Source organism: Parambassis ranga, chromosome 16 (assembly GCF_900634625.1).
Source record: "Parambassis ranga chromosome 16, fParRan2.1, whole genome shotgun sequence".
Taxonomy (NCBI): domain Eukaryota; kingdom Metazoa; phylum Chordata; class Actinopteri; family Ambassidae; genus Parambassis; species Parambassis ranga.
Window position 1 is genome coordinate 16,815,858 of NC_041036.1, and position 14,966 is coordinate 16,830,823.

The window sequence follows — 14,966 nt, forward strand, 5'->3', positions numbered from 1 at the left end:
GATTCTGGTCTTTCTTTGCTTTGCTTTGTGCTTTGTGAGTCTCTTTTCCAGCCAGCAGCCTTTCATCAAGAGTTTTCCAACAAAGGCTTGTGCATGGCAACCTTTGGAAAATGAGTGGGTGAGGCGACTCTCTCATGAAATGTACTGCAAATATTAATCTAGGTTAAATGCTATATTTAGCTTTTGTTACTTATGAAACTTGACTGGATCATATTGCCTCACTGCTAGTCAGGGTGTGAAGCTCTGCGAGCGAGTGCTATCTTGTTTAAATCTTCCCACCCCACACCTTCACTTCTCTTATCATCCTTTTCCCACCTGCACACAGCAGACCCTCCCAGGTCATCAGCCGCATACCCCCCCACCACCCTTCCGCCTCCGCAACAGCTTATCATGATATGCTGTGTATTTACATTGAATAGGTTAGGTTAGTCTGACATTAGCCAGGCATAGGAGCCCTTTAATTACTTCTTAAGCCTCATTTTACCTCCTCCTCTCTTCTTTTTTCTTCTTCTTGTATCTCTCTCCATGTTCCTCACGCGATCCCAGTACAGGAGTATAAATCAGCCCCAGGGACAGGTGGACATTTGCCAGCCATGAGGAGATCCAGGCAGGAATGTGATCACTAACACAACACAAAGAAACTTTCAAATCCTGGTGTTAAGGGACTCGGCTTTACCCCTTCTCCATCGATACAGCTGACAGGGTGGATGGCTGGAGAGATGCCATCTGCATTCTTTCTGTTTTGTTTGCATCCAATATTTTTTTTTTTTACAAGAGGAGAGAGAAAAGCAGAAACTTGAGAAAGAGGGAGGATGTTTGATTTGGAGAGATGTAAAATGCAATTTCAAGTGAAGTGAGTGTATCCTCACAACTTTGCGGCTGCACACGAACAGGCAGGCAGGTTAATGATCAGGTTAATGAGGGAAATATGTGGAGCTGAGAGACCGAGATGTTCTTTCAAGCCCCAGCAGGGTGTAGCACAATAACAGCTCTGCTCCAGCATTGACCTGCTGGAAGGATAAAATGAACTCTTGATTTTACTGCTCTCAGATTTTCTCCCCCTATTTTCCCATGAAGAGCAGAGCAATGCTAATGAAACATGTCACCATACCCTCCCATGCGTATGGCTTTAATAAAACTTGGTCAGGGCAGAGCTTGGTGGCCGTAAGATTTACAGCTGAGACCTCTGAGATGGAATATGGCTGAGAAAATGTTGGTAGTAAAGCAGTTTAAAATATGCTAGTTCTGAACTTGGCCGAAAGTGACGTGCGGCATGCAAACACTAGAAAAACAACATTGTTGTCAGTGTCACCTCAGTCGTGTGGTCGAACATTGATGCTGTCTCTTTTGAAGATGGCTATAACGTGCAGCTGCAAGCAATTTATATGTCAGCTCCTTCAGCTGACATATTACTATGATTACATGTTTATAGTGTTTTGTGTGAGGCTGTTTTCACCAAATCATGCAGTCTTCTCCTTTAAGCTACATGCTGTGGTGGTGGTGAGGATTTCTGTAACGTAGAAATTCTTAAAAGGTGAAACCGAGATTCCACATAACATCGCACCTGAGTAGACAATGTCCCTGCCATGCCCAACAAGCCAGAAAACTGAGATTCTTGTTTCCAGGCAAGCCTTTGTTGTGCTCTGTATTACTCCTCGCTGTCTATTGTTATTAATAACAGTCGATAACATTGCATTAAAGGGACAGTCTGTGTCTTTGAAGTGGGGTTGTATGAGGTACTCATCTAACATAGTCAGAGTATATGGTTGATGATGGTTGGCGAGCCTAGAGCACTGAAAGGGAAACCAAATGCTGAGCAGCAAAACATATTTTATTCACCTGAAACTCTTCATTTTTATTGCAGCCTATATTTAGACTGCTGTCACAGGTTGATTTCAGACTTTTCAAAGCTGTTGTACTGCTTTTTCCAAAACCACCAAGCTCCATTAATAGAAGAAGAAATTCTGCCTTCACAGGAAGTTACAGTTCAACCAATGTGTGTGAGTGTTTAGTGAAGACATGTTAACACACAGAGGTTGGTGGTGGCTTTGAAGAGTGCGCAAATAAATATAGTATTAATTTATCCAATATAGCTGATCGACTATAGTTCATAGATCCACAGATGGAGCTAAAACAGTACTGTGTGTGTGCAGAGCAGTATCTAAGGGAGTTGGAGGTGGGTCTTAGTTAAGTTCTTCCAACTTTTTTTTATGAATGAAGTGCATCTATATTCACTTTGTACCAAGAAAAGACTTTTATACTGTTAAACAATCATGGCTCAAGGTCCAAAGGTAAGAAAATCTGCTTACAGCACCTCCAAAGGTTGCATTTTTTTTGCATGATTGTTTAATACAACTTCAGCTGCTGGAGAAGTGGTTGCATGCAACTGGCCATGTTCAGATGTCAGTTTTAATAGAGATCAATTCAAACAAGCTGTAACTTGTTCATTAGTCATCTTTTCATCCACTTCCATCTTTACACTAAACAAAGCAGCGGCTGGCACAAGCTTCATAATTACAGACATGTGAGCAGAACTGATCTTCTCAGTTGATAAGAAAGTGTCATTTAATAAACATGTGCTCATTATAGCTTCAGTTGTGTTGGTAGAACAGTACAAGCTCTGCACACACAATAGGGCATCCTTGTTTTCCTTCTTGTCTCACTGCAATGTGCTCGGAAAAAACTTCAGCTAATTTGCCTTTTTCAACGGAGGGAAAGCCCCCCCACACACATACACACACACACACAGCACAGCGTTCCTCCCTCCCCTCCTTGTGGAGCTTGCCCTTTTTAGGCTGTTCCTCCCTTTTTTTCCATCTGAAAGAGGGATAGTATGACAGCTTTTCCTGCTTCTTGTGGATTGGAGCCGGGAGAGAGAAAACTGTTACTCACTCCAACTTTGAGAGGAAGTTACCACCTCTTCCCCAGACTCTGTACACACACACACACACACACACACGCTTGCTCTTCAGGACTTGACCACAGCAGGAACAGTGGAACAGTCAGGACTGCTTGTAATGCTGTGTTTTCTTTCCACAATTTGGAGGGAAAGGAGACTGGGGGTTTGCCGTTTTCCTGAAGCTTTCTGTGTGGACTGACTTTCATCACTCACTGGTGAGTTTGACAGTTTGTTTCAGTGTATGTGTGCTACCATAGAAACCCTGTGACAGACACTGTCTTTAAATTTTTGAAGTTAAAATGCTTAAGAGTTGCTTGTGTGTGGGGAAAGCTATAAAGTTTAATATCTGTTTTTTTACAGCAGCTCCTTGTTTGATTGTTTCTGTGTTGACAACCTGTAGTTAAATATGACACAGAAGTGCCTTTACACAAAGAGCAACATGTATTCCTGTCCCAAACTAAGCACAATGTTTACATCCATCCAAACAGTGTCGGTGCATCACAGTGCAGACCTGCTAAAAGTGTGTTTTCTGTGTGTGCTGATGCAGCACTAGCGGAGACAGGACAGCAGATCCTGGTTTGACCCTCCTGTGCAGCTGTACGATAGTTTCTAACCTTGCAGTGATTAGTTCGTTGTTGCCTCGCTAGAATCAAAACAAACATTGTGACACCTTTCTTTGTGGCCAGATAGAGCAGACGTCTCTTTAAATGCAGGGGTTTATAAGTGTACACATGGTGCATATGGCTCCCTCAGCTCATAGAAACATCCTTGCTCAACAGCAGTTCACCATATGCTTCAGCTCCCATAGCTCTCTCTCTCTCTCTCTCTCTCTCCCCCTGTCTCTCTTTCTGCTGGACGTTTGTGGTTAGTGCCTCTTATCACAGATAAAGTGAGGTGAGACAGATGGGTGGAGGCTGGACAGGGCTGGCTCGCTCTCTGGGGTCTCCTTAAAATGTATCTGAGTGACTTCAGCCAATCAGATAACTCTCCATAGGATGAGTGTGAAAGGTACTTAAATAACCCCTTCAAGGCTGACTGGAAGGAGCTGACTTCTGCGTGACCTCTCCAGGCTATTCAAACTATAGCACAGACTTCAGACCAAATCCCCATTCACTCACTTATCAGCTGGGACCTGTCTTATCTGTCTTGTGGATGGTTGTTAACGTATACTATTTACCAGGAGGCCAAAGGTCAGAGTCTGATTTGAACTCCCATGGCACCAATCTGTTTACAGAAAGTTTCAATAAAACGTCTTGAGAGAGGAACCATGTGCGTGTGAGGAAAGAAACACTTGTAAATGCTGTTTTCAGTATTATTTTTTTTTTTGCGCAGTAGCAAAAAGCATTATGATAAAGCCTGGAGCCAACCCACCTTGCTGATTAAGCAGGCCTATAAATGAGTTTTATTGTGTTGGAATATTGTTTTATCTCAAGCACAAAAAAAAACATTGTTTTCACAAAACAGTCCCAGCTGTCTGAATAGAAAAAAAAAAACTTTATTATCTGGGTTTGTATTAAGCACTAAAATATTAAAAACATTGCAGTTTGCATTAAAAAATGAGGCAATTTGCAGTTTAAGTGCACTTGAACATGCAGAGGGTTTGGTCCTGTTCTGCATCAATATGCACAAACGTGAAACTGCATTAGAACATCACCTTATCAGCTTTTTCCAGCTCTTCACTCTATATTACTGATCACTGACTGGTGGAATAGTGACACTATGATATAAATGACAATCTACTTAATGGAAATCTAACCCTACTTACATATATGGAACCAAAATGATATTTTATTTCTGAGAAATGGAAGTTTGATGAACAGAGTGTCCCAGTGTGATAAAGCCTCAGACAAGCACTGATGTCTTACAGGTCTCAGGGGCTTACTGCCTTCTTGTAGGAGCTTCCCTGACCCAGACACTCCCCTGTTTAGGTTTCAGCGGATGTTTGACATGTTAAGTCCAGAGGGTTTACCAAAGCTTACGCTCCTATCTTAGATACACACATGCAGCTGGACACACTTTTAAGAGGAGGCAAATGCAGCCCGTTAGCCTTGGCACCCTTTGTATTTGGAACATGTTTGCCTCATTCAAAAATATTTGCAGAAATGCTAACATCTTGGTGTACCTACTCCACTGCATGCCATTTCATCATCCTGTATTGATACTAGTCTGGTTGTTGCTCTGCTTTGTTTCTCTCATTGGCTGCATGTCTATCCAAATGCATCCAGAGGAGGTTTGTTTTGCATCTGTTGGTCCGGCCTCCTGCAAATCCAACCTGAAGAGATAGTTTGAACAGAATAGAAAAGTAATTATATGGCTGGTCTGGCCACTAACATATTGTAATACCTGATCAATAACACAATAATAAATAACACAATAACAAATAATATGTTGGCAACTTCTTGTGGTCATCTGAGTAAATACTGATATTTCTACTGGGGCTGGACACTGGGCGGAAAATGAAGACCAGTGTTTGCCTTTAAGATTTTGTAAAAGGGTAAATATTTATATTGGCAGTACTGAATCAACTTCTTTTCATTTACTGTTTCATTTTGGAAAAGATCCATATTTCAGTTAAAGCAGTTAAAAAGACACTTTCACAGCACATTTTACAAGGCAAACCTCTTCCATCTGCAACAAGTTTCTCTGCTATTTTCTTAGCTAACCATATTCACATGATCATGTGGTACATAGGTACTTAAACACTGTTGTTTTCTTGTGGACGTATGGAGTTTATTAGTAAAAAATATGACGCTGTTATGATTACGTGGGTCCCATGACAGAAAACATTGCTGTTCTAATTGCTACTGGTTCCTAGAGGTCAGTATAAGCCACTGCCTTACTTTCGTTACACAAACACAGTCCTGCCACAGCATCCAATCTGAACATCCTAAACCTAATGTAAAGGCACCATGTATATGGGTTGCATGGAGTGAATTTAGCAGACCCCAATCATACGAAGGGCAAACACGTGTTTTGTGTCACTGAGTAATCTGTAGAGTCCGTGTAATTGATACAATATGTTGAGCCGATGTGCTGCTGGATGGTGTCCAAGATCGATGTAAAGGGTGAGATCATGGCTCTATTTTTGGAGCTTTGAATTAAGGATGATCTAAAGCCCACTCTGCTTTAGAGAATTGCAGAGGAATGCTCATATGAATCAATATCATACACATACACAGAGCGTGTAACCGCCACCACACACTGTATGCACACAAACAAACCTTGTCAGCAAGACTGTACTGTTTGGTTCCAATCTGGCTTCCTGCTTCCATGGTTTACTTGAGTGGTACCTTGATAACGTCCATATGAAAATAGAACATGGGATATCTCCTCTTGATTTACATAGCAAAGCATTCTGGCTCTGCCTCACATCAGGAACACATCTGGCTGTTATTAACCACTTGCCCTAACCCTCGGCTCAGTCCTGCATCTCTATTACCCCACCATTACCTGCCATTGCCCACAAAAGCATGCTCCTCACAGGGCATGCAGTGCACTTTGGTTGTCTTTTTACAACACAAGGACTCATTGGAAAAAGATGGTGAGCAAAACTGGCCTTAAATTGGCAGAGTAGAGTTGTGTTGTTAAAAACAACTAATTTATGCAGAAACCGGCAAACAATGCCTGGTTGGGTCGATTCTGTCTTCACTCCAGGATAGGTTTTTTCTTTTGAAAGAAAAGCTGTTGTTCATTGAGAGTATGTCAAATAAAGTGCATGCCCAAAAGCCATATACAAACAAAGCTCTATTTCAGCTATCAAACACACTTGTCTTATAATATTTGTTTAATAAAGCTCAAATGCTGCACAAACAATTCAAGTTTAGATCAATTTAAATTTATTTCCACTAAATGCCACTCAAGAGGAAACTTAATAAAAGTTGGGCAAGTTCTAACCTCACATACACTGGTGCTATTTGTCTGTGCAGCTGGCAGTTCACCATAGAGCACGCTCAGGTCAAATATGATTTAAATTGTGTTTTTCTACCAACTGGGTGGGGTTTTCCCTATCAGAACAATTTAACATCAACCTCTCCAAAACTTGAGCAGTCTCAGAAGTTCCTTTATTAAAATAGAAGCGATGAAACATTCCTTTTAGCTGCTGGCCTTCCTTACAGTCTTGCACATGGATTTTAATAATAGTAGGGGCTGAACATTAACACTGACCTAAGAGAAACAGAAGGACCCTTACTTTCTTTGGACAATATCACACAGTCTTCATCTGCATCAGGCTCAGCGGTCCTCTGGGTCATAGAAAGTCCAAGACAAGAGTACAAAGTTGAACAGTGTTGCACATTAAATAAGACAAGGAGTCCAACAGAAAGTGGTATTAGCTTCTCCAAAACAAATGAAGAGAAATTTGGAGTCAACCTGTTCTGTTGATTGTGTGAGGACGTGTTGGCAAGTCAGCACAATGCCAAATTAAATTTGCGAAAAAACTCTCTGACCCAGGTGTCTTAAGGGTCAACCTCACCTGGTGCTCAGTATCTTTGTCGTGATGGCAACCACCTGCATGTCCTGCTTCCAAATGCAACAACCTTCCTCTCAGTCTGGCAGGCCTTGACAAGCGGGAAGCAGAACTAATAGTTAGCACAGCTTGAAACCCAAGATCTTCATGTCAGGAGGAACGGGGGGAGAAATCTTATGTTTTTCCTACAGAAATCCATCCTTTTTGGAACCTTCTTGGATCTGAAGAAAAACCAACGATGGCTTCCATAAGAAATAACCATCACCGAGTGGAGCTTCATGAATGCTTTCACAGACACTGTAAACAGAGATCTTGCTCTGGACAATGTTTCTGTTTATCAAGTGGAAAGTAAATGGCTGCACCTCTGCTGGTTTGCTGGAGAACTTGAAGTTCCATTATGTTTTAGTGCTTGGAAACTGTTCTCTGGCTTGATTACAGGTGTGTGATAAATGGCTTGTACAGACATCCAGCAGATATTTTTGTGATACAGTTTCAGATCCTTTGGCAGTGTGCAGCTAGCTGTTAACATTTCATGTGCAGCTGTGGGAATTTCTTCATGAGTAAGAACATAGCTGAACCTAAAACTCAGCTCTGATTCAGTATTTATTTAAGGGAAACGTACAGAAAGTGCTCTGCAAGCTGAAAATAGAGAATAAATTAGCCAGCTTGGTGTGTTTGATGCCGTGCATCATTAAGTCCAGACTGACTTTTTTCAGTAGCAGCCACAGAATCAAAGACAGAACATTTTAATGAACACAATCAAGAGAAAAGACACTAGTAAGAAGCTATAAATCCTAATGACAGCTTCTGTGATCTGGCCCATAAAGAGAGATTAAAAACAAAGAAATGTAATTAAATTTAAATTGTACTATTTTCATGATGTTCTGTCACAAGCAAACCACAGACACACTGTCTGTTGAGCCAGCTGTGCAGAAATTTGAGGTATTAAAAATATTTCTTTCCCGCTGCGGTTCGGCGTGTGTCATTACAATGAGGAAATAACACAGACTGGCTCCCTTGTGTAATCGGACCTTTTTCATGTTCTGTGTGTAAATCAAATGTGGCTTGACTCCCTGCATAAATTCCACTGAAGGGTTATGACTCTGATTCCCTCCATTGTGAAAGAGGAGTTCTGTGGTTGGATGGTTTATGAAAGTGTTACTGGTAAAGTATCTGGGGACAGGAGTGTGTATTCTGTGACAGACTGTTGCTTTAGAGGTCTGCCCCTGTTCGGAGGCAGCTGATAAATAACCCAGCTGACTGTCTGTGTACAGCTCAGTCATTCTGACAATGGCAGCGATGCTGAAGGAAGGCACTGACCTGGATGTTGTCCCTGTGGAAGGGGACAAACCTTGTGTGGAAGGAAGAGTAATTGTGGTTATCTCTATAGTAGATGACAACAGAAATAGCACCCCCCCCCCACTCCTTTATCTAAACCAAAGCAAACAATGCTCAGTCAGAAATAGTGCTTGACCTCTTCTCAGGCCACCACACCACGCCTCAGTGTGTTTATGTTGGCTTCTTCTGCGACCTGACATAAATAACTCAATACTGACTAACACACTTAAAAAAATGCTGAGATAGCTGCTGCTTTTCATGATTGTTTGGGAGTTTTGATTTCATTTGACACAAAGACGTGCGCTTCCATTTCCCACACCATTATATCAGAGTGGGTTAAGTGATTATTTAATAGTCAGCAGCATAGAAGAGACTCAGGAAGGGGATGCCTGGGTGTTTGAACTGAGGATGTGATGCCAGGAAAAGGAAAATGATAAACAAGCGGGGACGAAAAATAGCCCTGAACATTAACGTCAAGGTCCGATTTGGTCCGCAGATAAAGCTTACGTCACATCACTCTCAGGAACTGTTTTGAAGCTCTGAACAGGAGGCTCTGGTTGTGTGTAGAGAGGAGCTTAGGTTTTGTTTGTGTCAAAATGAACACAAAACCAACACAATCATGCAACATTTATTTGAGTGGAACATAATCAGATCGGTAACATCATTAAGAAGGTAGGGCAAGATCTGTAACTGCAAAGCAAACCAGGTTACTTGGAGAAAATAACTGAAAGTTGAGTCATGGGGTAGTAGCAGGTCTGTTAATAATTTCCTTGTCTGGGTGAAACAAAAACACAACAAAACAACAAGCCAGGATAATTAGTGTTTAGATAGGCTTTAAACAGGTCTCCAGTTGTTATTAACCACCAGTAACAGATGCCTGAGTCCTGAAGCACAGGTCTGCTGCATTCCTGTGAAAGAAGAGGCCAGTTATTGTACCGTTAGTGTCCGGTCTTTAGCTTTGACCTTGGCTTCAGAGGCGACTGCGGTCATTCGAGCCATTCACTTTATTACCCTGGAGATAAAAACAAAATAAGTCATTGAAAGCCTGTGTTTAGATAATGATGAAAAGATTCCATTAGCAGAGAGGGATTAGACTCTGCAGGAGGGTGGAGATGAACTCTTCATTATTTTTTTGGGAGGAAGCTCGCCAGGAAGACATTGCAGAAGTTCATCCCGTGGGGAGCAGAAACAAAAGGACCATCATGTCCCTCCCACTGGGACCCGAGGGGGTGGCCTGGAAAGCATGTTACCATAGCGACCAGTCTGTCACTTAGCCCCCCCGAGTGCTGTCCCAGTCAGGGCCTGTGCAGAGTACATAGTATCTGCCAAGAGTCAGCAAGATCAAAATCTGCCCTGGAAAGCACAGAGGCTTTGCTAAACCAACTGCAGCTGGCAGGGGAGCGTTTTCCTAAACAGTGGTACAAGTTAGGAAACTTCACAGCTCAGCATTTTTCACACTGCCCCATTCTGCACCTGGCATGTTAGCACTGACCTCCAGCTTTCAGCAACTATAGGAAATGATTCAGGAGCTCTCTCACCTTTGTGTCTTCTCTCACGTTTTGTAGTTGTGGCTTTGCTGTGCCAATCAATGTTCTCTTGAGGCTGGAGGACAGAAAACACTAATACTTTAGTCAGTGAGTATTACAACAACCAGTGGGGGGTGGCAATAATCCACCTCCAGAAGTAAAAACAACCTGTGGAGGTGCACTCATACTTAAAAAAAAAAAAGAATGATCACTGTCTACTTTTGCAATGGTACTTCCAGGAGGGCTAAGGCCTGTAAAGCCGGCTATACCCGCCATACTATAATAAGACTATATACTATATACCATCCATCCATTCATTTACAACCACTTATCCGGGGCCAGCTTGCCTGCCTGCGGGGGCAGTAATCTAAGCAGGGAGACTTCCCTCTCACCGGACATAGAGGGGAAAGACCCAGACCAGTCGAGAGACATAGTTTCTCCACCACATCCTGGGTCTTTCCCAGGGTCTCCTACCAGTGGGACGTGCCCAGAACAGCTCCCCAGGGAGGCGTCCATGAGGCATCCGAAACAGATGCCGGAGCCACCTCGGCTGACTCTTGTCGATGTAAAGAAGGAGCTCGGTCACCCATATTGGTAGTTCGTAATTCTCCTAAAAGAGGAGGTGGAGTGGGAGTGGAGCTGAGGCAAGCTTTTGACAATGTGCTAAATGATCAACTCGCATTTGAAGTCAGCCTCAAGTGGACACTGAATGAACTGCAGTTTTGGGCTAAATATCTTAGCAGCACAAGTTGGTTCTAAAATGTGTCATGGTATCACCTGATTGCCATCACATAGAATTCTGATCATCAATTTAAAGTCATCATCAGAAAGTTTTTAAAGTTTAAAAGCATGCTTTCTCACACAGCAATAGACAGCCTGGATATCCCCTAATTTTGCAGTCTCTGTGCATTTTACCCTGTATGGGCAGAGCCGAACCACTGAAAACACTGTAAGCCTGCCTCTTCTCTCTTGCTGGACCGTGTATCCTGCAGTAGGCCTGTCGTTGTTTGCATTGCAGACGCCTCAGTGAGTTTGGATCTAATGTAGCCTGACGTCTGTGTGTGTGTGTGTGTATGTTTGCTCTTGTCTCAGGGTGGCCAAATGAGCTGTTTAGCCTGAGGACCAAAGATCACAGCAGCAACAGAGAGAGAGAGGGAGAGACAGAGAGGAGTGTGATCGTTTTTTTGCATCCGTTCTTCCAACTTCTCATTACACTATGAGCTGGGATTGAGGACTTGCTTCGCTGTTTCATTTTGTGGTAAGTTTTATACTCCCATCTGTACTCCACTTTCTGTTTACTTCTGCTTTTACAGGAGAATGTTTGCTGTGTTTTAAAGTTCATTAGCGGCCTACATTACATATGGTTTACACATGTGTGTGGTTTTTAATTTTACTAAAAGCTGCATCAACAGATAAGCTCAAATGTTACATAAATCAAAGAGGAAGTGACATTATGATAGAAGTCAGGCGTTGAGGTTATCTGTTGCAATTTAGAGGTAAATGCAAACGTTAACATGTGGTTTGTGCAATTTGAGGACATCCATATGATCCATGTGTAGGCATATGGTTTGACTTAGAGAACAGTGCACACAGGTTAGAGGGGTGAAGGCTCCGGTGTTCGTCATCGTTTCACAGGAGGAGGGTGTTTTATTCTTTTTTTCACAGCCAACCACAACAAAACGTTAGAGAGGAGCGGTGCTAACATTTGTTGAAAAGTTTAGAACTGGTTCTATTCCTGTTGCCGTCTCATGGTGCCGTAGTGTGACGTCATCAGGCTCAGGGAGGTGGAAACTGTTGACAAAATGAGGAGAAAAGCCAGAGTCAGCAGGAGAGGGACACAGAGCGGAGGGAGAGGAGGAAGAGGAGGGCAGCTGGAAAAGGTTAACGAAGGCAAGGCCCAGCAGCACAACATGGCCCCGGTCTGATGCTCTATCCAGACAGATTCAATAAAGATTTTCCTTCAGATGAGACGCAGCTTTGTTTCTCATTGACGACAAAAGCAAGATGCTGTTTGAAGGTTACACTGAGGACTGCAAGAAAAAGATGAACCTGGTGGATCTGGTCAATGTTTCCTCTTTAAAGAAAGACATCCTTTAGAGGCTTGACTGCACATAGGAATGGATACAAAAACACAATGGAGGTCATCAGACTGACAGGATAGAGGATAGGCCACTTAAATGTCAAGGACACAATGTTTCATACAAACACAAATACGTCAACAACACTCTGGCTTTTCCTTCTCAGCTTCGAGATTGATTTGTGACTTCCATCTGACAGGAAGAAGTCCTTTGTGGCCAGTTGAAGAATGGACACTTATTTATGGAGGGTTGTCATGTTTCAGAGAGAATAGCAGAGGCGGCGTGCCATGTGCCAAATGCATTACGATCATCCCAGATGAAGCCGGTGCTTCGGAAGGACACAGAGGAACATTTGTTGAAGGCTTAGAGGCCTCGTCCCACCCACAGGCACGTGAAGAGGTGTTGCAGTCAGTGGGTTTGACATCCAGGCATTGCAGAGACTGTTGTACTTCAGGAGGGAAAATATGTCAGACTTTAAGATCTGAATGAGCACTGATTGGATGTGTAGCTGAACATAATCCACAGTCAGATTAATGTTGTGGGTTTGTGTCTTTCAGGTGTTGAAAAGCAGATAGGTCATCATGGATGTAAAGAAGAAAGAGATGGACCTCCTCAGCAACTCTATAGCTGCCTATGCACATATCAAAGGTAAGAAGCACGACCTGTGTTCATGAAAAGAAAAAAGCAAGATCTAACTCTATCCCATACTCTTTCCTCAGCAAATCCAGAGAGTTTTGGCCTTTACTTTGTGCTGGGAGTGTGCTTCGGCCTGGTGCTGACGCTCTGCCTCCTGGTGATCCGCATCTCCTGTAAGCCACGGACCAACATCGCCCCCTCCACACCTGAGAAGAAACAATTAAAGGACATCAGTGAGGAGGAAGAGGAGAGCGATGACGATGACGACGAAGAGGGGGATGTCGACGTAGAGGCGCCTGTTCCTTTACCCAGCACAGAAATCCCTCTCTGTAACCATACCAGCCAACCAGACGGGACACTGAGTGTGAACGTGTTCACTTCAGCTGAAGAGCTAGAACGTGCACAGCGACTGGAGGAGAGGGAACGCATCATCCGTGAGATCTGGAGGAACGGCCAGCCTGATATCTTGGGGACGGGAACAGGGACTATTGGAAGAGTGCATTACTACTAGGACACATGCGGCTGCAGGGGAGCACTGTGAGCTAGGAGAGGGAGGAAGGATAGACCTTCGTGTGGGCCTGGTGTCCCTGGAGCCAGCGTTAATATGGTGCCACAATGGCTCTGACTGAGCTGAACTATCAGATATTGCACTTCTTATGTAGTGATGTTTTTTAACTGACTACATAAACACAAACCAAGACGTCTTAAAGACTCATTCATATGAGATGGAATGATGTAAAAGGTATGAATGTGGGATGGACACTTGAAGTACTCGTCTAGGATTCATAAGGACACTATATGGTAACTGTGATGAAGATTATATGTTTGCAGTAAGTTTGTGGGGTAACTTTTTTCTCTCCAAAAAAACACCCTGAGGAGTTCTTTCATAAGGAATTTTTAGTGTTTGAACATACATATCAGTCAGTTTGGGGGTCAGAAAACAAAAATAAGAATTGGTGTTTTGTTTTAATTTATAAGCACAATACATCTGTTGATATGTTTTCAGACATGAGTCCACCAAAGGAAATTACAGAATTAAAGTATTAGTCTTAAATAATTGACTGTTGTTTCATAATGTCTGTTCCTTTGGGCCATGGATAGTCAAGATTAAGAAAACAAAAGACAAGGAGAGCCATTATACCATTGTGATGATTCTGTGTAAGTGTTTATTTAGTCTCCCACATGCACCTTAAAAGCTGAAACAAACTTGTTTTTTCTATAATAAAATCTCTAGGAATTCTTGAAAAGGCCTTCTTACAGGAAATGTTTTTTATTTATTTATTTATATACAAGATAAGGTAAGTGCTCTGTGAACACACACTGGTACCTGCTGTGACAAACATCAAGCGCCCCTCTGTGGGGGGCGGTCCATTCAACCTGTGAACACCTGCTCAGGTGAGCTGCTCCTGTGGATCTACCCACCAAGTACAGAAATACAGAAAATCATCCCAGAAATGTGTCAACCACAACGTGCCCTGTTACTACAGCTGCTGCTGCGGTCTCTCAGTTGTATTCAGTTGTTGGTCATGTGGAAGACTGTCTTCACCAGACACATCACCTCTACTGCGTCCCCTCACAAAGCTAAGTAGGCTACCAGCTGTGTATGCTAACATGTGCATATAATATGAATCGTGTCATGCCTCCTACTGTGCGTTTGAATGTATTTAGCCAAGTTAATGATGCATGCTAACTGCTGAATTCTGCTCTGATGCTGTCGACTAACTATGCTAACTGCTAATGTCTGCTCCTATGCTGCTGCCTCTGTATCTGCTACATTCTGCCTTATATGCAAATGACTGCGCATGTTAACTGCTAAATTCTGCTCTTCTGCTGTTGACTGGGCATGCCAGCTGCTTATATGTTGTTGACAAGCTACCTGCTAATTTCTAATTTCTGCACTTCTGCTGTTTGCAATGTGTGCCAGCTACTAATTTCAGCTCTTTCACCAGTTACATCCTGCTCCTGTGTTGCTAACTGTGCATGCTAGCAGCTATATTCTGCTCTTATGTTGTTTATTGTGCTTG

The 14,966-nt window shown here is 42.8% G+C and overlaps 1 protein-coding gene across 1 annotated transcript; it reads left to right on the forward strand.

Moving 5' to 3' along the window:
- Positions 1 to 2,832: 2,832 nt before the first annotated feature.
- On the forward strand, positions 2,833 to 14,189 carry eva1ba (eva-1 homolog Ba (C. elegans)). Its single transcript, XM_028426477.1, has 4 exons — positions 2,833 to 3,114; positions 11,321 to 11,486; positions 12,864 to 12,954; positions 13,026 to 14,189. The coding sequence occupies exons 3-4, from the start codon at positions 12,888 to 12,890 to the stop codon at positions 13,451 to 13,453; spliced, it is 495 nt and encodes a 164-aa protein (XP_028282278.1). The 5' UTR covers positions 2,833 to 3,114; positions 11,321 to 11,486; positions 12,864 to 12,887; the 3' UTR covers positions 13,454 to 14,189.
- Positions 14,190 to 14,966: the final 777 nt, after the last annotated feature.